This window comes from Pseudophryne corroboree, chromosome 4 (genome assembly GCF_028390025.1).
Source record: "Pseudophryne corroboree isolate aPseCor3 chromosome 4, aPseCor3.hap2, whole genome shotgun sequence".
NCBI classification, from domain to species: Eukaryota; Metazoa; Chordata; class Amphibia; order Anura; family Myobatrachidae; genus Pseudophryne; species Pseudophryne corroboree.
In genome coordinates, this window is record NC_086447.1 from 178,375,433 (window position 1) to 178,402,159 (window position 26,727).

The 26,727-nt window shown below is 45.6% G+C and overlaps 1 protein-coding gene across 1 annotated transcript in view; it reads right to left on the reverse strand.

The window, feature by feature from the left end:
- Positions 1 to 26,727, reverse strand: part of GRK7 (G protein-coupled receptor kinase 7) — a 206,872-nt gene that overhangs the window by 29,943 nt on the left and 150,202 nt on the right. The window contains exon 3 of the mRNA XM_063915587.1: positions 25,938 to 26,209. Coding sequence (XP_063771657.1) covers positions 25,938 to 26,209 — 272 coding nt within the window. The remainder of the gene's footprint in view (positions 1 to 25,937; positions 26,210 to 26,727) is intronic.

Below are 26,727 nucleotides of genomic sequence, written 5' to 3' on the forward strand. Positions count from 1 at the left end.
TAACACAAAGAACCACTGCACAGATCACACTGATCTGTGCAGGCTTCTCAAAACACGCTGCTCATAGGCAGCACCAGGGTTGGACTGGCCCACAGGGGGAAGCCCCCAGTGGGCTCCACTGCCTGAGGGCCCACCCCATCCTCTTGGGATCAGGTTCTAGACTGTGCCCATGAATTATACATTATACATACAGTATGTTACATTTTAGTTAACAGGACTATGGTGTATTTTCTATAGAGCATTGCTGTTATTAATCTGGTCATTATCATGCATGCACTAGTAAGGGTAAATTTACTAAATACAGTGTTTGCCCGAGTTGGCAATTATGGGTGTATTTTCAAATTTGGTAATTTACTAAACACCAAACAATAGAGTGTTTGGTCAAATAGAAGTACAAAACATGGGTAAACCTGAATTTTCGACCAGGTGGAGTTTCCATAGACATTAATAGAACACTGAAATTTACTAAGATTCATATTTTCAAACACGGGTCTAAATTATACAAACACAGGGGTGTATCTTCTGATGGCTGCGTGAACGTACGTGCAAATACATGGTGTCTGAGTCGCTACTGCTGTGGTCAGTCTGCGTAGCCATAGACCAACTCTTAGCTTGTTCTCTGTGATTGTGTCTAGTCTGCAAATGTGTACGTAATTGAGCTTGCGATGAGTCTGGTGGGCGTCTCTTAATTCCTGCGCGGCAGCTATATTTGGTAAAATTAGCAGCTCCGAGCCTAGAGAATAGCAATTGCATTTGCGAACAAACATGAATTAGGCCCATAGTGCTGGCTTAAGGTTGAGTGTCACAGTCAGGGATGTAGCGTGGGTGGTGCCATCACTTAAGGTATGATATACTGGGGATGGCATGACCCTTGCCCTGCCTGGCTGCTCTGTCCATCCCCAATCTGCAAGTATTGGATATTCAACATGTTGAATTATATGTGGGTGACACACCAGGCTGTCCCCCTGGTTCCCCCTCCTGCTGGTGTACTCAGTCGGTGCTATGCTAATGACGCTGGGGCATTAGATGTCATACCATCTCATCCTAAAAGAATAGGAGGAGAAGCAGCAGGCACCTCTTTCATCCTCTTGCCTGCAGGAAGTACAAAAGGGGAACACCATTAGCTCAGCCTCCCCCAGCCATAGCGGAAAATTTGAAAAAAATAGGACAGCATTGTAAGTAATTAAATCATCAAATATCTTATTATTATTGTATAAGTGGTGGGGAGTAATTTGAGGTGGACACAGAGGACAAAATCATTCAATGTATTATATAAGGGGCGGAGGTGATGTGCGATTGCGGGGGGCACAAGATATAAAACAATAAGAATATAAGGAGTTGGGATTTGTTGGGGAGACAAAGTAATTATATTTTATAAGAGGTGTTTCTATTTAAGCCAAATACACATTTACAGCTACATGGTATGGGTGAGCACCACTGTTCTCTCTTGCCCAGGGCACCAAAATATTTATCCACAGCTCTTGGAACAGTGGTGGGTGTATGAGCAATGGTACTGCCGAAAGGGAGTTACAAATCTGCCCTGCCCTAGAAGACCAAGAAGAGACACCCAGGGTCCGACTGGCAAATTTTAGCCAGGGCATGAGCAGCAGCCCATTCTTATAAGATCGTTTTAGGGATAGAGCTTAGGGGCCAATTTATCAAAAGGTGAAAATTCCTTTTGTCAATGAAAATGGGTGTTTCATCAACAAAAAGGCTGATTTTCCACGTCATCTTATATATTAATATGGTTACCACCAGCGATAACCACCCTTGGGAGACACTATTTATCAAATAATAAGAATTTACTTACCGATAATTCTATTTCTCGGAGTCCGTAGTGGATGCTGGGGTTCCTGAAAGGACCATGGGGGATAGCGGCTCCGCAGGAGACAGGGCACAAAAAAGTAAAGCTTTTACCAGATCAGGTGGTGTGCACTGGCTCCTCCCCCTATGACCCTCCTCCAGACTCCAGTTAGGTACTGTGCCCGGACGAGCGTACACAATAAGGGAGGCAATTTGAATCCCGGGTAAGACTCATACCAGCCACACCAATCACACCGTACAACTTGTGATCTAAACCCAGTTAACAGTATGATAACAGAAAGAGCCTCTTAAAGATGGCTCCTTAACAATATAACCCGAATTTGTTAACAATAACTATGTACAGTATTGCAGATAATCCGCACTTGGGATGGGCGCCCAGCATCCACTACGGACTCCGAGAAATAGAATTATCGGTAAGTAAATTCTTATTTTCTCTATCGTCCTAAGTGGATGCTGGGGTTCCTGAAAGGACCATGGGGATTATACCAAAGCTCCCAAACGGGCGGGAGAGTGCGGATGACTCTGCAGCACCGAATGAGAGAATTCCAAGTCCTCTTTTGCCAGGGTATCAAATTTGTAGAATTTTACAAACGTGTTTTCCCCCGACCACGTAGCTGCTCGGCAGAATTGTAATGCCGAGACCCCTCGGGCAGCCGCCCAAGATGAGCCCACCTTCCTTGTGGAATGGGCCTTAACAGATTTAGGCTGTGGCAGGCCTGCCACAGAATGAGCAAGTTGAATTGTGTTACAAATCCAACGAGCAATCGTCTGCTTAGAAGCAGGGGCACCCAACTTGTTGGGTGCATATAGTATCAACAGCGAGTCAGATTTTCTGACTTCAGCCGTCCTTGAAATGTATATTTTTAAGGCTCTGACAACGTCCAACAACTTGGAGTCCTCCAAGTCGCCAGTGGCCGCAGGCACCACAATAGGTTGGTTCAGGTGAAACGCTGATACCACCTTAGGGAGAAAATGCGGACGAGTCCTCAGTTCTGCCCTATCCGAATGGAAGATTAGATAAGGGCTTTTATAAGATAAAGCCGCCAATTCAGATACTCTCCTGGCGGAAGCCAGGGCCAGTAACATAGTCACTTTCCATGTGAGATATTTAAAATCCACCTTTTTCAATGGTTCAAACCAATGGGATTTGAGGAAATCTAAAACTACATTTAGATCCAACGGTGCCACCGGAGGCAACACAGGAGGCTGTATATGCAGTACTCCTTTAACAAAAGTCTGTACCTCAGGAACTGAGGCCAATTCTTTTTGGAAGAATATTGACAGGGCCGAAATTTGAACCTTAATAGATCTCAATTTGAGACCCATAGACAATCCTGATTGTAGGAAATGTAGGAAACGACCCAGTTGAAATTCCTCCGTCGGAACACTCCGATCCTCGCACCACGCGACATATTTTCGCCAAATGCGGTGATAATGTTTCGCGGTGACTTCCTTCCTTGCCTTAATCAAGGTAGGAATGACTTCTTCTGGAATGCCTTTCCCTTTTAGGATCTGGCGTTCAACCGCCATGCCGTCAAACGCAGCCGCGGTAAGTCTTGAAAGAGACAGGGACCCTGTTGTAGCAGGTCCCTTCTCAGAAGTAGAGGGCACGGGTCGTCCGTGACCAACTCTTGAAGTTCCGGGTACCAAGTCCTTCTTGGCCAATCCGGAGCCACTAGTATTGTTCTTACTCCTCTTCACCGTATAATCTTCAATACCTTTGGTATGAGAGGCAGAGGGGGAAACACATATACTGATTTGTACACCCAAGGTGTTACCAGTGCGTCCACAGCTATTGCCTGTGGATCTCTTGACCTGGCGCAATACTTGTCCAGTTTCTTGTTGAGGCGAGACGCCATCATGTCTACCATTGGTCTTTCCCAACAGTTTATTAGCATGTGGAAGACTTCTGGATGAAGACCCCACTCTCCCGGGTGAATATCGTGTCTGCTGAGGAAGTCTGCTTCCCAGTTGTCCACGCCCGGGAAGAACACTGCTGACAGTGCTATTACGTGATTCTCCGCCCAGCGAAGAATCTTGGCAGCTTCTGCCATTGCACTCCTGCTTCTTGTGCCGCCCTGTCTGTTTACATGGGCGACCGCCGTGATGTTGTCCGACTGAATCAACACCGGTTTTCCTTGCAGGAGTGGTTCCGCCTGGCTTAGAGCATTTTAGATTGCTCTTAGTACCAGAATGTTTATGTGAAGAGACTTTTCCAGGTTCGTCCATACCCCCTGGAAGTTTCTTCCTTGTGTGACTGCTCCCCAGCCTCTCAGGCTGGCGTCCGTGGTCACCAGGATCAAATCCTGTATGCCGAATCTGCGGCCCTCCAATAGATGAGCCTTTTGCAACCACCACAGAAGATATACCCTTGTCCTTGGCGACAGGGTTATTCGCAGGTGCATCTGAGGATGCGACCCTGACCATTTGTCCAACAGATCCCTTTGGAAAATTCTTGCATGGAATCTGCCGAATGGAATTGCTTCGTAAAAAGCCACCATTTTTCCCAGGACTCTTGTGCATTGATGTACAGACACCTTTCCTGGTTTTAGGAGGTTCCTGACAGGTCGGATAACTCCTTGGCTTTTTCCTCGGGAAGAAAAACCTTTTTCTGAACCGTGTCCAGAATCATCCCTAGGAACAGCAGACGTATCGTCGGAAAACAGCTGCGATTCTTGGAATATTTAGAATCCAGTCGTGCCGTCGAAGAACTACTTTAGATAGTGCTCTTCCGACCTCCAACTGTTCTCTGGAACTTGCCCTTTTTAGGTCGTGCAAGTAAGGGATAATTTAGATGCCTTTTTTCTTTGAAGAAACATCTTTTCGGCCATTACCTTGGTAAAAAGGCCCGGGGTGCCGTGGATAATTCAAACGGCATCGTCTGAAACTGATATTGACAGTTCTGTACCACGAACCAGAGGTACCCTTGATGAGAAGGACAAAATTTGGACATGGAGGTAATCCTTGATGTCCAGGGACACCATATAGTCCCCTTTTTTCCGGTTCGCTATCACTGCTCTGAGTGACTTTATCTCGATTTGAACCTTTTATGTAAGTGTTCAAAACATTTTAGATTTAGACTATGTGTCACCAAGCCGTCTGGCTTCAGTACCACCATATAGTGTGGAAAAATAATACCCTTTTCCTTGTCGTAGGAGGGGTACTTTGATTATCACCTGCTGGATATACAGCTTGTGAATTGTTTCCAATGCTGCCTCCCTGTCGGAGGGAGCCGTTGGTAAAGCAGACTTCAGGAACCTGCGAGGAGAAGATGTCTCGACTCTCCAATCTTTACCCCTGGGATAATACTCGTACGATCTAGGGGTCAACTTGCGAGTGATCCCACTGCGCCCTGAGACTCTTGAGACTACCCCCCCACCTTGAGTCCGCTTGCACGGCCCCAGCGTCATGCTGAGGACTTGGCAGACGCGGTGGAGGGCTTCTTTTCCTGGGAAAGGGCTGCCTGCTGCAGTCTACTTCCCTTACCTCTATGTCTGGGCAGATATGACTGGCCTTTTGCCTGCATGCCCTCATGGGAAAGGAAAGATTGAGGCTGAAAAGACGGTGTCTTTTTTAGCTGAGATGTAACTTGGGGTAAAAAAGGTTGGATTTCCCAGCTGTTGCTGTGGTCCCCAGGTCCGATGGACCGACCCCCAAATAACTCCTTCCCTTTATACAGCAATACTTCCATCTGCCGTATGGGATCTGTATCACCTGACCACTGTCGTGTCCCTGACATCTTCTGGGAGATATGGACAACGCACTTATCTTGATGCCAGAGAGCAAATATCCCTCTGTGCATCTCACATACATATATATAGAATGCATCCTATTAAATGCTCTACATGAATAAAATATTTTCAGTCAGGGAATCCGACCAAGCCAACCCAGCACTGCATCTCCAGGCTGATGGCGATCGCTGGTCGCAGTATAACCACCGTATGTGTGTATATACTTTTTAGGATATTTTTCCAGCTTCCTATCAGCTGGCTCCTTGAGGGCGGCCGTATCTGGAGACGGTAACGCCACTTGATAAGCGTGTGAGCGCCTTATCACCCTAAGGGGTGTTTCCCAACGTACCCTAATTTCTGGCGGGAAAGGGTATAACGCCAATATTTGCTATCGGGGTAACCCTACGCATCCTCACACACTTCATTTTATTTTATCTGATTCAGGAAAAACTACAGGTAGTTTTTTCACTCCCACATAATACCCTTTCTTGTGGTACTTGTAGTATCAGAAACACGTAACACCTCCTTCATTGCCCTTAACGTGTGGCCCTAATGAGAAATACGTTTGTTTATTCACCGTCGACACTGTATTCAGTGTCCGTGTCTGTGTCTGTGTCGACCGACTGAGGTAAATGGGCGTTTTTAAAACCCCTGACGGTGTTTCTGAGACGCCTGGACCGGTCCTAATAGATTGTCGGCCGTCTCATGTCGTCAACCGACCTTGCAGCGTGTTGACATTCTCACGTAATTCTCTAAATAAGCCATCCATTCCGGTGTCGACTCCCTAGAGAGTGACATCACCATTACAGGCAATTTCTCCGCCTCCTCACCAACATCGTCCTCATACATGTCGACACACACGTACCGACACACAGCACACACACCGGGAATGCTCTGACAGAGGACAGGACCCACTAGCCCTTTGGGGAGACAGAGGGAGAGTCTGCCAGCACACACCAAAAACGCTATAATTATATAGGGACAACCTTATATAAGTGTTTCTCCCTTATAGCATCTTTTATATATATACAATATCGCCAAAATCAGTGCCCCCCCTCTCTGTTTTAACCCTGTTTCTGTAGTGCAGTGCAGGGGAGAGCCTGGGAGCCTTCTCTCCAGCTTTTCTGTGAGAGAAAATGGCGCTGTGTGCTGAGGAGATAGGCCCCGCCCCTTTTTCGGCGGGCTCGTCTCCCGCTATTTTTGAAGTTAGGCAGGGGTTAAATATCTCCATATAGCCTCTGTGGGCTATATGTGAGGTATTTTTTGCCTCTAATAAGGTTTTTATTTGCCTCTCAGAGCGCCCCCCCCAGCGCTCTGCACCCTCAGTGACTGTTGTGTGAAGTGTGCTGAGAGGAAAATGGCGCACAGCTGCAGTGCTGTGCGCTACCTTTATGAAGACTCAGGAGTCTTCAGCCGCCGATTTTGGACCTCTTCTCTCTTCAGCGTCTGCAAGGGGGCCGGCGGCGCGGCTCCGGTGACCATCCAGGCTGTACCTGTGATCGTCCCTCTGGAGCTAGTGTCCAGTAGCCAAGCAGCAAATCCACTCTGCACGCAGGTGAGTTCACTACTTCTCCCCTAAGTCCCTCGTTGCAGTGATCCTGTTGCCAGCAGGACTCACTGTAAAGTAAAAAACCTAAGCTAAACTTTCTCTAAGCAGCTCTTTAGGAGAGCCACCTAGATTGCACCCTTCTCGTTCGGGCACAAAATCTAACTGGAGTCTGGAGGAGGGTCATAGGGGGAGGAGCCAGTGCACACCACCTGATCTGGTAAAAGCTTTACTTTTTTGTGCCCTGTCTCCTGCGGAGCCGCTATCCCCCATGGTCCTTTCAGGAACCCCAGCATCCACTTAGGACGATAGAGAAATTGTGGTGTACAGAGGTCATCCTAATAACTGCCATACAATAGTGAGAGCATCCTAGAGACTGATATACAATACATAGAGCACCCCAGAGACAGATTACAATACAGGGAGAATTCCAGAGACCAATATACAACACAGAGAGCATTCTTGTGACTACCATACAATACAGGGAGCACCCTAGTGATCAATATAGCAACTTAGCCTTTATAGCTTCATTTTGCAACACTGTAGGTATATAGAATATAACTATATCTATCTCCTTTTGAGTACTTCATTTTTGTATCTCATTTAATAATTGAAAAAAAATATTACTGATTAAGATCTTACTGTATGGCATGTAATCAAGTTTTATACATCAATAAAAATGGAACGATAACTGCTGATAGCTTTTTCAACTCATATTTGTTGTTTAAATATTCTTTACAAATAAACTCCACATTATAGTATATCAGCACAATGGCTGCGACTGTAGTTGCAAAGTACCGATGGCTGATACACTGCATATGCACTGGATCCATACTGCGCATGTGCAGTACACGTCCTGCACCGTTGGAGGAGAGATTGACAGTCTGCAGCCATTTGAAGGCGGCGGTGACGACAGCAGCCGTTTTACAAATCAGAGGTATGTCATGTCTGTTTTGTGGGATTACCGAGGCCAGGATCTTCCGGTGGAGATTTCCTGGCCCCTTGGATGAAGCTGCAACAGCCGGACTGTGTGACCTTATGGGTCACTCAGCCGGCCGATGGTGTCACAAGTGATCCGATGCTGCATTCTTGTACACAGCACTGGATCACAAATACATGCAGGAGGCGTCTACTTATACCAGACGTCTCCTGCTGTATTAACATATCTGTGCATTGCTGCTGATTCCAAGTGCTCACTCCTTCCACAACTGAACCAGGCCCATTATGCCAGCTACCAAACAACTGTGCCACATTATTATAAGAACCTCCAGTACCCCATACTGCACCAGTCATGCACTATTTACCGCACAATCAGGTTAATGCGAATAAATGCTGCCCCTACAATATCTAGAAAAAGCTTTATTCACGCCCATCTGAGCCAGCCATATCCTTTGTTATTGTAATAGTTTGTAGTGAGAAGTGTCAAAGTCGAAAAATATTGCAGTACACACATCACGTACAAACTACGCACAGATGGCCTCCGTGCGCGTACTTGCTCTGCTGTGCGTGCGCATATTCGCAATTTGCGTATGGTCGCTCCCGCGGTCCTGCGTATTAGCGCGTGGTATAAGTATTTACGGTAGAGTTTGTGAACGCATGGAAGGCTATTAAAACATATTACATATTTAATCCAAATAGTGCACAATGTACACATAGTTTCCCTGCACCACATCAGAAAGTAACAGCAGTTTAAAAGGTAACAGAACAAAGGGATTCACCTTTACAGGATAGGAGGGGACAGAACAAGGTTATAAGGTGGTGTTTGGTATCCAGCTGAAGGGTATTTTAAGGGTAACATTCCGTGTTGGTTTGAGAAAGATCGCATATTCCTGCGGATAGTTATGTGCAGGAGCAGAATATAGATATAAACTGTATTTACTGAACACGTATGCGGCGGGAATCCAGAGGAGACCACCCACAAGAGCAGTTGGGAAAGACATTGCCTACCTATTCAAACAGACCTATGACCTCTCCTGTACTGTAAATGTGCATCCCTGTGTCCAATGGACAAAGAAATTACAGTATCTATTGTATTGCTTTTTGGAAGAATTGTATAAAGAGAGCCTGCTGCAAGCCTGATCAGACACAAGACTCACAACGTTATCTATCAGATGACGGAGGACCGGACCGGGTAGCGCAAGCGAATCCACTCACGTATGTACCATTGAATGTAGCCATTTACTCTGTTATATTGTATTGTATTATTTGTATTGTAACCCCCTTTCAGCAATAATACGCTGTGGTGTCGGAACCCAGTGGTTTAGCCACAGACTGGTGTCGCGTCTTTCTTTCCCTGCTAAGGTTTAAAGTGTAATAGCATCACACTGCATTGCTGCATAAGGTTTAAAGTGTAATAACATCACACTGCATTGCTGCATAAGGTTTAAAGTGTATTAGTAACGCATCACATTGCTGTATAAGGTTTAAAGTGTGTTCATTGGGTGTGTACACACTGTGTGTACTTTGTACCGTCAGCGCGGCGTTTGTACGCTAAGTCCGTACACAGCACGGGACTTTGTACGCTAATAGCGTACAAAGTACGTAGAGTGTGTATTAAGTACAGCGGCCGCAGCGGCTCCATGGTAAAGTGTATTTAAGGTGCGTTTATGGTATAGCTTTCATTCCTGCATATAGGCCCTCATTCCGAGTCGTTCGCTCGGTATATTTCATCGCATCGCAGTAAAATTCCGCTTAGTACGCATGCGCAATATTCGCACTGCGACTGCGCCAAGTAATTTAACAATGAAGATAGTATTTTTACTCACGGCTTTTTCTTCGCTCCGGCGATCGTAATGTGATTGACAGGAAATGGGTGTTACTGGGCGGAAACACGGCGTTTCAGGGGCGTGTGGTTAAAAACGCTACCGTTTCCGGAAAAAACGCAGGAGTGGCCGGAGAAACGGAGGAGTGTCTGGGCGAACGCTGGGTGTGTTTATGACGTCAAACCAGGAACGACAAGCACTGAACTGATCGCAGATGCCGAGTAAGTCTGAAGCTACTCTGAAACTGCTAAGTAGTTTGTAATCGCAATATTGCGAATACATCGGTCGCAATTTTAAGAAGCTAAGATTCACTCCCAGTAGGCGGCGGCTTAGCGTGTGTAACTCTGCTAAAATCGCCTTGCGAGCGATCAACTCGGAATGAGGGCCATAAAACGGCATTATCAATTGGGGGCTCTCACGGGATATCATGTTCTTAATGATGCACTGTACATTACAAACGCGGCTGTAATTGACCGGCTCCAATGGACGCACTGAGAAGCTGATGATAATGACATCCACGTTAATGTATTGTTGTGGTATCAGTAAGCCGCTGATATGAAATTCAAGGGACAATGCCTTTCTCATAATATTTAAGATGCTAAAATGTATTTTTATTTTTGCAAAACCAGGTTCAAATAAGTCATATTGTGTTTGATTCAGATTGAATTGTTTATCTGTTAAGTAGGTTTAAAAGTACATTTAAAAGTTGCTGCATAGCCTTGATATAGTTTTTATTTTTAACTCAGGCCTAAAATAAATTCTGGTGCTTGTATTATGTGTGATTTCTTTGTGACAAAGGAAGCCGCATGGTCTGTCCTCCATTTTGGACTAACCACATGGACTGTCCACCATTTTGTGTAACCCTCATGGATGTGGAAGGGGGAGGAGCAGCGGCCATTTTGGGAAGGTCATTTTTCTAAATGGCTGATTTTCAGTCTGCTCAGAATAATCAGCTTTCCTTGGTCACATGAAACACGATTTATGAGTTACCAATGCATTTATTTAACCCATGCCATAGTCAATTACAAATAGTTTCAATGGGGCCTAGTGAAAGTTAATAGTGAGATGAATACTTGATGTAAGAATTACACACAGATATAAACAAAGTTTTTTTTTCTTTTACCTCTAGGATTTAGTTAACTCTGCTTGCTATAAGATAGCCATTGAAATGCAAATTAACCTGTGTAACTGCTTTTTCCTAGCAGTGAAAAACCACCTTTACAGGCAGCCAAAAGCACATAGAATTTATATGCAAATTAGAAGCACTGAATGGGTAAATGAGTCCCATAGGAGACCAGTGAATGGTAAATATATATAATATTATAATTATGTGTGTGTTTATATCAATGTATGTTCTGCAAGATGGCTATCCAATCTGAATCATATCATTTAAATTATTGATCATTGCTAGATTCATATAGATCTGTGTGAAACCGAATACATTTGTTGCTATATAGTTAAGACAAAAATAAATAAATGTTTAAGGAAGTAAATGTAAAAGACACAAAACGCAGGTCTGGCTCAGTCGTAATAGGGTTTATACAGAAAGAATGTGTGTTGTGTTAAGTGAGCAATTATAGTTGGTATTGCTCACATTTATAGAAGTTGTGGGATTTGTTTAATTGCGGACGTACGGTTTTGTACACGTGTGTCGGACAAAGTACGGAACTGTACACGCGGCGTAAGAGACACGCACAGTAGCGCGTTTACGCAAATTGCGTAAGAAGTACGGTCGCTAAGTACAAATTACACAATAGTTCGTTTAGTTTAAAGGCGGGACAGTAGCCACGCTACAATAGCACCAAACTATCCGGTTTCTAAAGAAATTTAATATAAAAACAAAATTTTGTATAATTTTTTTTTTTTTAATTGCCTCTGGGGGTAAAGCTGCCAACTTGAATGAATCCTAATTTTCTGTACAGAAAAAAACCAAGTATACCTGAGTGAGCGAACGTAGGAGTGAGTGAAATTCGAACCCAGTAATTCGGGATCCCGTCGTTCGATACATCGAGTGAGTGGAGGCTTGGTGGCTTGAGAAGGCTGACTCACGTTAGTATAAGGTTTAATACGCAAATCGTGAGGTGATTTGTAGAGGAGCGTGATAGTGCATTGTATTGCGAAGTATTGAAGTTAAAAGGTTTTTGGTATTACACTCCGGACTGAGGGTCCCAGTTTGTACAACGACCCGTGGTCGTACGGCAGATAAGTAACAAGTACCTATATGCTGTGCGATTGGACCGCGCATTTGTGGGTGCGATAGATAGCGCAACTTGATATCCTTTTTACGAGCTTTTGCGTAAAATCGCGGTATCATTAGCGCTGCATAGAGCATACGCAAGCGTGATTTGTGTATAACAAAGTGCATAGGGAGTTTTCGCTGGTCTCTCTCAGGAAAATCTCCAACGGCCGATACTTTACTGGAAAGGGTAAGTTATTCCTAAAAACTTCCAGTAAATATAGGTCAGATAGGGCCCTAGGTTGGGCACATTGCCTTCGCTATCGACAGTGTATGGTAGTACTGGCCAACGTGGGCGATGAGTGGGTGAAAGCGCTCTAAGAACTTTCACAGTCTATTTGTATTGTGCATTGGGGATTGCGTAAAAGGAAAAAGCCCGTGATGGGATCCAATTGCACAAGCGGTGGACGTTTTGTAACCAGGGTTCAGGTTGAAGAGCCGTGGCCCATGGGGTCAGCGAGGTTTGTTATGTGTGGGAAATATGGTCTACACACGGAAAGGCTTTTTGTCTGAATGGGTACGTATGACTAACAAGGATAGGGTACCATTCCCTAGGGTGGGCAGCTTTGAACCAGAGGTATTACAAAACTTAAGGTTAAGGATATGTCTGATAAAATCCAAGAAACAAAGGATTAAACATACAGATTGTTTAAATGTATGGCAACAGGAGGGGGATATGCAAAGGGAATTAGCTCGCACAGCAGGTTCCAAACCTAGCGGGAAAATAATGGCGACCGCACCACTACCGTATATTGCGGGGGAGAAGATGGCTACAGTCAATGGTATAGCCGTAAAATATAGTAGTATGTAAAAATAAGAATTTACTCACCGGTAATTCTATTTCTCGTAGTCCGTAGTGGATGCTGGGAACTCCGTAAGGACCATGGGGAATAGACGGGCTCCGCAGGAGACTGGGCACTCTAAAGAAAAGATTAGGTACTATCTGGTGTGCACTGGCTCCTCCCTCTATGCCCCTCCTCCAGACCTCAGTTAGGGAAACTGTGCCCGGAAGAGCTGACATTACAAGGAAAGGACATTTTGAATCCAGGGTAAGACTCATACCAGCCACACCAATCACACCGTACAACTTGTGATAACCTTACCCAGTTAACAGTATGAACAACAACTGAGCCTCACTCAACGGATGGCTCATAACAATAACCCTTAGTTAAGCAATAACTATATATACTTATTGCAGAAAATCCGCACTTGGGACGGGCGCCCAGCATCCACTACGGACTACGAGAAATAGAATTACCGGTGAGTAAATTCTTATTTTCTCTGACGTCCTAGTGGATGCTGGAAACTCCATAAGGACCATGGGGATTATACCAAAGCTCCCAAACGGGCGGGAGAGTGCGGATGACTCTGCAGCACCGAATGAGCAAACACACGGTCCTCCTCAGCCAGGGTATCAAACTTGTAGAACTTTGCAAATGTGTTTGAACCCGACCAAGTAGCTGCTCGGCAAAGCTGTAAAGCCGAGACCCCTCGGGCAGCCGCCCAAGAAGAGCCCACCTTCCTTGTGGAATGGGCCTTCAACGATTTTGGATGCGGCAATCCAGCCGCAGAATGAGCCTGCTGAATCGTGCTACAGATCCAGCGAGCAATAGTTTGCTTTGAAGCAGGAGCACCCAGCTTGTTGGGTGCATGCAAGATAAACAGCGAGTCAGACTTCCTGACTCCAGCCGTTCTGGAAACATATATTTTCAAAGCCCTGACTACGTCCAGCAACTTGGAGTCCTCCAAGTCCCGAGTAGCCGCAGGCACCACAATAGGTTGGTTCAAATGAAACGATGACACCACCTTTGGGAGAAATTGGGGACGAGTCCACAATTCTGCCCTGTCCATATGGAAGATCAGATATGGGCTTTTACATGACAAAGCCGCCAATTCCGACACACGCCTAGCCGATGCTAAGGCCAACAGCATGACCACTTTCCACGTGAGATACTTTAGTTCCACGGTCTTAAGTGGCTCAAACCAGTGGGATTTCAGGAAATCCAACACAACGTTAAGATCCCAGGGCGCCACTGGTGGCACAAAAGGGGGCTGAATATGCAGCACTCCCGTAACAAATGTTTGAACCTCAGGCAGTGAAGCCAGTTCTTTTTGAAAGAAAATGGATAGGGCCGAAATCTGGACCTTTATGGACCCCAATTTTAGGCCCATAGTCACCCCTGACTGTAGGAAGTGCAGGAAACGACCCAGTTGGAATTCCTCTGTAGGGGCCTTCCTGGCCTCACACCAAGCAACATACTTCCGCCATATACGGTGATAATGTTTTGCTGTCACGTCTTTACTAGCCTTTATCAGCATAGGAATAACTTCATCCGGAATGCCTTTTTCCGCTAGGATCCGGCGTTCAACCGCCATGCCGTCAAACGCAGCCGCGGTAAGTCTTGGAACAGACAGGGCCCTTGTTGCAGCAGGTCCTGTCTGAGAGGCAGAGGCCATGGGTCCTCTGTGCGCATTTCTTGTAGTTCCGGGTACCAAGTCCTTCTTGGCCAGTCCGGAACAATGAGTATTGTTCTTATTCCTCTCTTTCTTACTATTCTCAGTACTTTTGGTATGAGAGGAAGAGGAGGAAACACATATACCGACTGGTACACCCACGGTGTCACTAGGGCGCCCACAGCTATCGCCTGAGGGTCCCTTGACCTGGCGCAATATCTTCTTAGCTTTTTGTTGAGGCGGGACGCCATCATGTCCATCTGTGGCAGTTCCCATCGGTTTGCAATCAGTTGGAAGACTTCTTGATGAAGTCCCCACTCTCCCGGGTGGAGGTCGTGTCTGCTGAGGAAGTCTGCTTCCCAGTTGTCCACTCCCGGAATGAACACTGCTGACAGTGCTTGCACGTGATTCTCCGCCCATCGAAGAATCTTTGTGGCTTCCGCCATTGCCATCCTGCTTCTTTTGCCGCCCTGGCGGTTTACATGGGCGACTGCCGTGATGTTGTCTGACTGAATCAGCACTGTCCGGTTTCAAAGCAGGGGCTCTGCTTGACTCAGGGCGTTGTAAATGGCCCTTAGTTCCAGTATATTTATGTGGAGAGAAGTCTCCAGACTTGACCACAGCCCTTGGAAGTTTCTTCCCTGAGTGACTGCCCCCCATCCTCGGAGGCTTGCATCCGTGGTCACCAGGACCCAGTCCTGTATGCCGAACCTGCGGCCCTCGAGAAGGTGAGCACTCTGCAGCCACCACAGAAGAGACACCCTGGCCTTTGGGGACAGGGTGATCAGCCGACGCATCTGAAGATGCGATCCGGACCACTTGTCCAACAGATCCCACTGAAAGATCCTTGCATGGAACCTGCCGAAGGGAATGGCTTCGTATGAAGCCACCATCTTTCCCAGGACTCGCGTGCAGTGATGCACCGATACCTGTTTTGGTTTCAGGAGGTCCCTGACCAGAGATGCTAATTCCTGGGCCTTCTCCACCGGGAGAAACACCTTCTTCTGTTCTGTGTCCAGAATCATGCCCAGGAAAAGCAGACGCGTCGTAGGAATCAGCTGCGACTTTGGAACATTCAGAATCCAGCCGTGCTGTAGTAACACTTCCTGAGAGAGTGTTACGCTGATCAACAACTGCTCCCTGGACCTCGCCTTTATGAGGAGATCGTCCAAGTACGGGATAATTATAACTCCCTTCTGCCGAAGGAGTATCATCATTTCGGCCATTACCTTGGTAAATATTCTCGGTGCCGTGGACAGGCCAAACGGCAACGTCTGGAATTGGTAATGACAGTCCTGTACCACAAATCTGAGGTACTCCTGGTGAGGTGGGTAAATGGGGACATGCAAGTAAGCATCTTTGATGTCCAGCGATACCATAAAATCCCCCTCTTCCAGGCTTGCAATAACCGCTCTGTCCATTTTTAACTTGAATTTCTTTATATAAGTGTTCAAGGACTTTAAATTCAGAATGGGTCTCCCCGAACCGTCCGGTTTCGGTACCACAAACATTGTGGAATAGTAACCTCTTCCCTGTTGAAGGAGGGGGACCCTGACAATCACTTGCTGGAGGTACAGCTTGTGAATTGCCGCCAGCACTACCTCCCTTTCCATGGGGGAAGCTGGCAAGGCTGATTTGAGGTAACGGCGGGGGGGAGTCGCTTCGAATTCCAGCTTGTATCCCTGAGATACAATTTGTATAGCCCAGAGATCCACCTGTGAGCGAACCCACTGGCTGCTGAAGTTTCGGAGACGCGCCCCCACCGCACCTGGCTCCGCCTGTGGAGCCCCAACGTCATGCGGTGGACTTAGTGGAAGCAGGGGAGGACTTTTGTTCCTGGGAATTGGCTGCATGGTGCAGCTTCTTACCTCTACCCCTGCCTCTGGCAAGAAAGGATGCGCCCCTGACCCTCTTGCCTTTTTGGGAACGAAAGGACTGCATTTGATAATACGGTGCTTTCTTAGGCTGTGAGAAAACCTGAGGCAAGAAAGTCGACTTTCCAGCTGTCGCTGTAGACACGAGGTCCGACAGACCGTCCCCAAACAATTCCTCACCCTTACAAGGCAAAACCTCCATGTGTTTTTTAGAATCAGCATCTCCTGTCCATTGCCGAGTCCATAAGACCCTCCTGGCAGAAATGGACATAGCATTAATTCTAGAGCCCAGCAGGCAAATGTCCCTCTGAGCATCTCGCATATATAAGACGACGTCTTTGATATGGCCCAGGGTTAGCAAAACAGTATCTCTGTCGAGGGAATCTATGTCGTCTAACAGAGTATCTGTCCACGCTGCTACAGCACTACACATCCAGGCTGAAGCAATAGCAGGTCTCAGTAGAGTACCAGAGTGTGTATACACTGACTTCAGGATAGCTTCCTGCTTTCTATCCGCATGCTCCTTTAGGGCGGCCGTATCCTGAGACGGCAGGGCCACCTTTTTAGATAAGCGTGTCAGCGCCTTGTCCACCCTAGGGGATGTTTCCCAACGTAACCTGTCCGTTGGCGGGAAAGGGTACGCCATCAGTAACCTCTTAGAAATCACTGATTTCTTATCAGGGGAACTCCACGCTTCTTCACACAATTCATTTAATTCATCAGATGGGGGAAAAGTCACTGGCTGCTTTTTCTCCCCAAACATATAAACCCTCTTGGTATTAACCGGGTTACTCTCAGAAATGTGTAATACATCTTTCATTGCAATAATCATGTATCGGATGGCCTTGGTCATTTTAGACTGTAAATGTGCCTCATCATCGTCGACACTGGAGTCTGACTCCGTGTCGGCATCTGTGTCAACCATCTGAGATAGAGGGCGTTTATGAGCCCCTGACGGTTTGTGAGTCACCTGGGCAGGCGCGGGCTGAGACCCCGGCTGTCCCAAGGCTGCAGCGTCATCAAACCTTTTATGTAAGGAGTTTACATTGTCATTTAAGACCTTCCACATATCCATCCAATCAGGTGTCGGCCCCGACGGGGGCGATACCACACTTATCTGCCCTTGCTCCGCCTCCACGTAACCTTCCTCATCAAACATGTCGACACAGCCGTACCGACACACCGCACACACACAGGGAATGCTCAGACTGAGGACAGGACCCCACAAAGTCCTTTGGGGAGACAGAGAGAGAGTATGCCAGCACACACCACAACGCTATATAACACAGGGATTTTCACTGCTAATAAGTGATTTACCCAATAGCTGCTTTTTTTGTATTGTTTGCGCCTAAATTTATGTGCCCCCCCTCTCTTTTTAACCCGTCTTGTACCTGGATACTGCAGGGGAGAGCCTGGGGAGCTGCTTCCAGCGGAGCTGTGAAGAGAAAATGGCGCTGGTGTGCGGAGGAAGAAGGCCCCGCCCCCTCAGGGCCGGGCTTCTGTCCCGCTTTCCATGTAAAAAAATGGCGGGGGTTTTTACATATATACAGTGCTAGACTGTATATATGTATGTTTTTATGCCAAAGGTACTTCAATTGCAGCCCAGGGCGCCCCCAGCGCCCTGCACCCTACAGTGACCGAGTGTGTAAGTGTGCTGGGAGCAATGGCGCACAGCTGCGGTGCTGTGCGCTACCTTAATGAAGACAGGAGTCTTCAGCCGTCGATTTCGTCATCTTCAAGCTTCTGTTCTTCTGGCTCTGCAAGGGGGACGGCGGCGCGGCTCCGGGAACTGACGATCGAGGACAGGTGCCTGTGTTCGAACTCTCTGGAGCTAATGGTGTCCAGTAGCCTAAGAAGCACAAACTAGCTGCAAGCAGGTAGGTTTGCTTCTCTCCCCTTAGTCCCACGTAGCAGTGAGTCTGTTGCCAGCAGAAGCTCACTGAAAATAAAAAACCTAATAAATACTTTCTTTACTAGTAAGCTCAGGAGAGCCCACTAGGAGCACCCAGCTCTGGCCGGGCACAGATTATAACTGAGGTCTGGAGGAGGGGCATAGAGGGAGGAGCCAGTGCACACCAGATAGTACCTAATCTTTTCTTTAGAGTGCCCAGTCTCCTGTGGAGCCCGTCTATTCCCCATGGTCCTTACGGAGTTCCCAGCATCCACTAGGACGTCAGAGAAAACAATGTATTAACCCCAATTATTTTTTGCAAGATGTATCCTGTTTTTGAAGTCTTTTCAAGGTTATAGGTCACAAGAGGATGATGGACTTGCTGGCAGATCAGTTCCTGTATTTATTTACAGAGAGAGAGAGACATAAGATGCATTGGAGGGAATGGTAATTGTATCGCTGGCCTGTAACTGTAATTGTATGTAACTGTATGTTTTAACTGCTTACTGTTATGAGTTGTAACTATAGGTATACTGTACTTTGTAATATATATATTGAATCTATATCTTTTTTTTAATAACAAATATATCCAGCCAAATCGCAGCTCTCCTCCAAGCAGTCACCTTGCTGCAGGAAACTCAGGTGGGGCCTGTCCAACCAGGTAGAGCAGTAACAATATTCCCCAATGAAAGAACTGGTGAGGTCACAGCTACCGGTAAGTGTGAGACAGTTCATTGCACAGAGACAACACCACCTCACAGTAAACAGATTAGGAACGGAATGGTAGGATTACACCCTGTCTTGGAAATAGTAACCCCCAATGGGGGAACCGATAGTCAGGGAATAATCCTCACCAGGAATAATGCAATGTATTGCCCGTGGCCCAGAGATGAGCTGCGATCAATCATTTCAGAATTCCCCGACCCTCGGAAGCATTTAGCCAGATGTCAGAAATTTTTCAGAGATCTGGGTAATGCGTATGAACCGACAAACAAACACTGGCGGTTATTTTTGAAAGCGTGCCTACCTCCTAATATTGACACCCAAAAATGTATCACTGGAGTCGGATAGTCTTATGACTGACAAAACACAATCAGGAGAACTTAGAGCAAATTAACATGCAACTAGAGTTGTATTTCCCTACAACTGTTAAGTGTAGAAAAATTTTCTCCATAAAACAGAGGGAAAATGAAATGACATCTGAATACTTCCATCAGGACCTGCAAATAATAGATAGATACATGGGGGTATCAGATACAGGGAACGATGCGAATAACAGGGAGGTAGCTGTTTCTGTATTAATGGACGGACTCAATCAGACAGTAAGGGACAGGGTACAAACATTATTTGCCTGATTGGATAGGGGCCACAGTAGCTTGTCGTAGAGAGTGCGCGATTGAACACCATAAGAATATTGCTAGGTGTAGAGAACTGCAGGAGGAGAGGCTGGGGATTGAAAGTATACAGGCTCTTACACCAGAGTCTCATCAGCCTAAACCCCAAAAACCCTGGTGGTAAGAAAAGACTGAGAAATTGTTACATTTGTAAAAAAATAAAGGACATTTTGCTAGAGATTGCAAGAGTAGTAGAGCACATAGCCAATATAGACCCTTAGACAGAGAAAACAAGCCACGTTATTAAACACATAGACGGGATCAAGGGACATATAGTAAGGAGTCACGAGCCATATATAGACACAGATTCGGTTAATGGGAAGAATGGAATAAATGCAACTTTACCCTTTTGACAGAACTTACTGGGGTTAGGAGGAGGTCTCTAAACTTCTGCTTCTTTCTCTAGCAGAAGTGACCTCTAATTAATTTAGCAGAAGTTTTGTTAGAGATGGTATACATATAGCGTGCTCCCGCCCAGGAAGTACGAATTATGTTGGATACCCACGAAGACTTAGGTTGCATTTCGCTGTTCTAGATACATGTCCATCACAGGTAGAGGAAATTATCTCAAAGATACCGGGTTCCCTATGAATTTAGAATGGACAGGACACTGGATTGATGACTGGGATAGTCGCAGTAGAGATATAACACACATAGATTTTTTTTTTGGGGAGCAGACCGAGTAGAGAATCATTCCCCTTAGTGCCCAATCCAGATGTCAAACTTTGTAAAATCTTCTTTGCCTCTACCAACTTATCTGTTACTAAACTCTATGATTTGTCTTCAAAGCTTCCTCTTCATCTCTTACGTCCACCGACAGGGTTACAGTTCAGACGCCACAGGCCTACTCGGTCTTTCAGAGTTCTGCCCAAATCCAGTATATCTCACCAGCATAGGGACACCAGTATCAGTGTGCCTGGTCATGCACAAAGGGTGAAGAATGGGAATACGGGTGAAGGGAGACTGTATATAGACACCGATATGCATGATGGCGTGACAGCCTGATGGTGAACGCAAATCTGAAAAATTTTCTTTTTATTATTTCCTTTCTCTTTTCACTTTCCACAGATGGTTTACTTCACACAACTGATACACAACAGTTAAACACATTGAAATGCAAGATTTATGTTCCCTACAGAAAGGTCGCTGACCCGGAGAGAACTCGTGACAAAGAGCAGAGTGTAGAGAACCTCGTATCACTGGAGTGTCTGTTCCGGGAAGGTTGAGAGGCAGGAATGTTGAAGGGCATCTGAGCACAGATCTAGAACGGTTGTAGTATCATTCTTTTTTTTTCACCTCCCCCTGCATTTTCCTGTCTTTTCTCCTTCTTATTTTCCTCCTTTCCCGAAACGAAATGGATCGATCACAAGAGACTGCGTTTAGGGTTCTATTAGTAATTCTGGTTTTGATCAAGGACAGTTTGTTTTGGTGAGGGTCCCAGAGAGGTCGATCAGGGATCTGGAATGAGTTCTGATGGCAAGTATGAATTTGTAGGATCTCAGGATCAACACATCATTTTGGTAAAGGCTGGCATCAGTAAGCGCTCTGACAGTCAGGGAGCTCGGAGGCACTGTGAGGGGTTATTGTCTGATGAATATTGTATTTGTAGGAACTGTGAGAATATAGTTGAGGATCCAGAGATGTCAGTCCAACCTTAATATCGACATGGACCGTCATCCGTTGAGTGATTACCACTCACTAGTGGGTAAGGTCTTAAACCAGACAGAATGTTGGGTGTGCTCACAGGTACCTCAAGGTCAGAGCAAGTCAGGATTAGTACCATACCCTTTAGCAATAGATGAGGTACTCGAATTACGGGGTGGGAGACCGGTGGACAAGAAATTCAATATTTCTAGGCCCCCTAGTTTGAAGCTCCACCAGTATCATGTAGACAGATCCTTATTATGTTTTAATATTCCCAATTACCGAAAACCGGGAAATTGGGAAGTGACGTGGAATAACCAGACAATGACCTTTTCACACAGAGCTGATAGGATACCCATAGACTCTGAACTTGTACGCCAAATAGCCAACAGTGGGAGGTATTTTCGGTATAGGTATACTCGTTGAAGCAAGACCATGTGGGTTGGAAAAGTATCGCCAGGGTATTGTGCTCATATCATCCAGCCCGATACTTGTACTGAGCAGATGGGAGAACTAGGGATTGGTTTCTTTACTTGGAAAGTTTGTAATATGGTGATGTCATATTTTGTTCCCTATGTTCTCCCAGATGATGCCTATTTCATATGTGGGAGGAAGGCGTACAAGTGGCTTGCCCCGAGCTCAGAGGGATTGTGTTATATTGGGAGAGTACTGCCAGAGGTCATGACCATAACCCATGATAAGATGAAAGACGTTCACCGCAGCGCTCAGGCTCCTTATACTCATACTCACTATGAACACATCATCAAGAGACACCTCATAGATAGGACAGAGCACGCAGCCTCTGATTTGATCCACGAATCCACCGGGATTCAATTCCTTTTCGCATTAGACATCACCCGTACTACCAGAGGAATTATAAATTATAGGTATATCCATGCGCTAGTGAACTTGATAGATAATATCACTGAGATGTATGACGACACCTTTAGGTATACGGGAAGGGAGTTACAAGCTTACAAGCAGGAACTGATTCCATATGGTTCTCAGGTTTAGGAGAGTGGGCTCAAAATGTCATCATGAGTGTAGGTAAGTTTCTCCTATGTATCCTGGGAGGCGTCATAATTATTGGTTTGATATTTAGGTGTGTCCGAATTCTGACGCAGCGCAAGCACGGCACAAAATTGATGAGTCTAAGGAGCAAGGGTACTGTTACAGCAGCAGATTTACTTATCGACCCATCCATAGAGACTGTGATATGATAAGGATTGCAAATGAATTTCATGGCCTGTTTCGTTCACCCGTTTCTCTTTTGTCTCCCCCTCCCCCCAGATACATCCATCCGGAAAAAGACATCAGCCCTACCCAAAATGTTTATGTGAATGTATTTTATTTATATGTCTTATCTTCATCTCTGCAACCTTCAGTTAATGGCACACATAGTCGACAGGTGATATCCACATATACTAGCACTCACATATGTTTCCCTCTCCATGTATCATCAACTAAATGTGCACCCCATTTGTTGGAACAAGAAGCCGAAAAGAGCTCGGTAGTGTTTGTTGGCCCACTTACAGACCCTTAATACGGGATAAGAAGGATTTAATGTATACTTCGCAATACCTCGAAGCTTATTTAGAACATATACGGCACGATGATACATGCCCCTCAGACATGGATTCATACATACATGCTTTTTACTATCCCACTAGGTCATACATTTCCCACCTACAACTCTCCCCGATCATCTGTAGATATTGTATTGATATTTTTCTGTTTAGTGAATAGATAGTGGCAGTTATTGGTGACTGCCAAAGGGTGGACTGTCAAAGTCGAAAAATATTGCAGTACACACATCACGTACAAACTACGCACAGATGGCCTCCGTGCGCGTACTTGCTCTGCTGTGCGTGCGCATATTCGCAATTTGCGTATGGTCGCTCCCGCGGTCCTGCGTATTAGCACGTGGTATGAGTATTTACGGTAGAGTTTGTGAACGCATGGAAGGCTATCAAAACATATTACATATTTAATCCAAATAGTGCACAATGTACACATAGTTTCCCTGCACCACATCAGAAAGTAACAGCAGTTTAAATGGTATCAGAACAAAGGGATTCACCTTTACAGGATAGAAGGGGACAGAACTAGGTTATAAGGTGGTGTTTGGTATCCAGCTGAAGGGTATTTTAAGGGTAACATTCCGGTGTTGGTTTGAGAAAGATCGCATGTTCCTGCGGATAGATATAGCAGGAGCAGAATATAGATATAAACTGTATTTACTGTACATTATGTATGCGGCGGGAATCCAGAGGAGACCACCCACAAGAGCAGTTGGGAAAGACATTGCCTACCTATTCAAACCGACTAACCAAATAACATCACACTGCATTGCTGCATAAGGTTTAGTGTATTAGTAACGCATCACATTGCTGTATAAGGTTTAAAGTGTGTTCATTGGGTATGTACGCGCTGTGTGTACATTGTACCGTCAGCGCAGCGTTTGTACGCTAAGTCCGTACACAGCACGGGACTTTGTACGCTAATCGTGTACAAAGTACGTAGAGTGTGTATTAAGTACAGAGGCCGCAGCGGCTCCATGGTAAAGAGTATTTAAGGTGTGTTTAAGGTATAGCTTTCATTCCTGCATATAAAACGGCATTATCAGAAGACATAAGGAAGGTCACTAGGATGGACACTAGGAAAGTCATGCCGAAAATGCCCCATTCAAGTATATATATATATATATATATATCTGAAGCACATAGCAGCATGAGATTTGTAAAATACCCATTAGGAAGAGAGGGTCCCATATTGCAGCAGCATAATACGGGCTGCAAGTGAGCTGCAGCAGTGTGAAATGCATACAATTATGTAAATCTGCTAAATACAAGAGGATGGCTCTCACCTGTAGCCTCCTGCTTCAGATCACCTTCCTATATTGTGATCACATAGCGCAGCCTAAGCCACTGCATGAAGGAACCTGATGATTGGCCCCGCAGTGGCCGCAGTCTGTTAGGAGTAGGGACCACCATGGAGGTGGAGGCAGGAGCCATGCGCTGTAGTATGAAGTGCGCAGCCCATGCACAGTGATAAATTAATTACTTGTATCCTGCCCAACTGCCTGCCTATACTGTAGGCTAGTGACGGTCCCTGTCAGTACAGAACGCAGAAGCCAGAGTAAGCAGATATGTGTCAGACAATGCAGACACATTGGGCGTTATTCAATTGTTACTGCGCCGGCAGCCACTAGGTGGCATCCAACAGAGCAATTCAATTGCTGCTCCATTCAAGGAACGATGTCTGCCGGTGCCAAAACAGGATTTTTGCCGGCGGCCAAACAGGACTTTTTGTATCGTGCCCATTAGTTTTGTCAGGTTTAGCCACTTTACGCGGCTAAACCTGACCTCTATGGGTGTGATAGTTACAATAATAAAGATCAATTGAATATCGTCCCGCAATCTCCCGTCACTTTAGACTGGAGATTGGGCGCAATATAACAATTATATCGCCCAGTTACTTCCATACTTTGACTTCAGTTCAGCCAACGGGAGAGAGCAGAGGCGGAGTCAGTGGGACCGGACAGCAGAAGAGAAGTAGAGGTGGGGTCACAATTGTGTCGAAGTCGTGCTGTGCTGCTCTGTAATACAGGGGTAGATTTATCAAGTGATATTCTTGTTATCACTCATTACGAATGATAAATGGTGGTAAGTGGCCAGTGGCTGGACCAAGGAGCTGAAAATGGGACCGGCCTGGAGGGCATTTTCTACCCTGACCCCGGCCTAGACCACCCATAGACATACTGTAATTTGCTTATTTGTGACAGTAGATGTATCAGATGCACTGGCCAGCACCTCTGCTCTCATGTACCGCTCCACTGGTAAACTGGCTCCTAATATGGGGGTGGGCAGAACTTCTTTAGGAGTTTTTTGGCCATTCAGGTCTATGAGTGTCTAACTGTTCATAGAAACACTCACTGCCAGACATAGAGGAAAGACGATGCTTGGCAGAATCACTCTGTTCTCCCTACAAGAAAACAAGTTGCTGCTCATTTTGACACTGTGGCCAGATTAGGAGTTGTGATGTATCCTTTTCCATTGGGCTACAGTGTCTGCACAGTATGTTGTTATATCTTTGTGCATAATATATGAGATACAGTAAGTAATTTAGGGCTCTATTTCCTAGTTGCCTACTCTCCCAGAATTCCAGGGAGACGCCGGAATTTTTAGGGAGTTTTCTTGACTTCCAGAAATTAAGGAATCTCTCCTGCATGCTGGCCACTTTTACCATAAAATGGGCAAAGCAGGGGGCTTGAGCATCAGGAGAATACTGACAGAGAGCTATGTTCATACTATTTGCTGACATACTGTCTAATGGTCACAAATTCCTTACAGTATATATTCCATATCACCATGCATAATCTTCCATGCAACAAACATACTGTACACACATTCAAGCACCACCATGAAATATACCCCGGTATTGAGGGAAAATAGTTCAGTCATTTAGTAGTTATCTCTGGTCCAGTGATCACGGATCTCTTCTGCCCCAAAACAAACGTACTCTCCAATTATACCAAACAAACCACATGTAAATAAACTAGTCAAGTGGAAAGATCCTCACCTGCTGCCCAACCGGTTCTCAGGTTTCTTGGCTAGAAATAGTTTACAAATGTCTTTTGACTCAGCTGTGAATTTTGGATGGTTGAATACGACCTCATCCTCCAATGTCTTACGCTTCACATCATCCTTGGTCAGCTTATCCTTGGGGTCTTTGAATGGTGTATAGCCTGTAACCATCTCAAATACACTGCAGCCCATTGCAAACCAGTCAACAGGGTAGGAATAATTCTCGTCCTTCAGGATCTCTGGTGCCATGTAACCGTTAGTTCCAGCCTGCGACACACACAAAGGAAGACAACAGTTAGACCAGGGCTCCATATGTCATGCACATGAACTACTCTATATTAGATAAGAGACAGACAATGGTCAGTACAGGATTCTGGTCTCCAACAAATTACAGTGCAAGTAACATATGTGAGTGATCAAGTTTGAAGTTTGGAATTATTTTATAATAATGTCTGTCAAGTAAGATAGCATATATTACTTTGCTCATGTAGGCAAAGTACGCAAATTCTATGCCCATAGATGTATGAAAGCCAAATATTTCCTGTGGTTATTATATCAAACAGCATATAACTGATGGAAGAGATCTGTCTCAAATCAAACCGATCCCTGCGTATGCACCATTCAGCCAGCAATTCTGGGGCTGTTTATAAGGTAATACCTCCTAACCTCCCACATAGAAGGACGAATGAGCCAATTGCAGGAGAGTCCTCTGTAACGGAATTCATACCACCAGCATCAGGACTGTAGGAAGGTATGAGACGTATAACACATACATTCTACTGTAA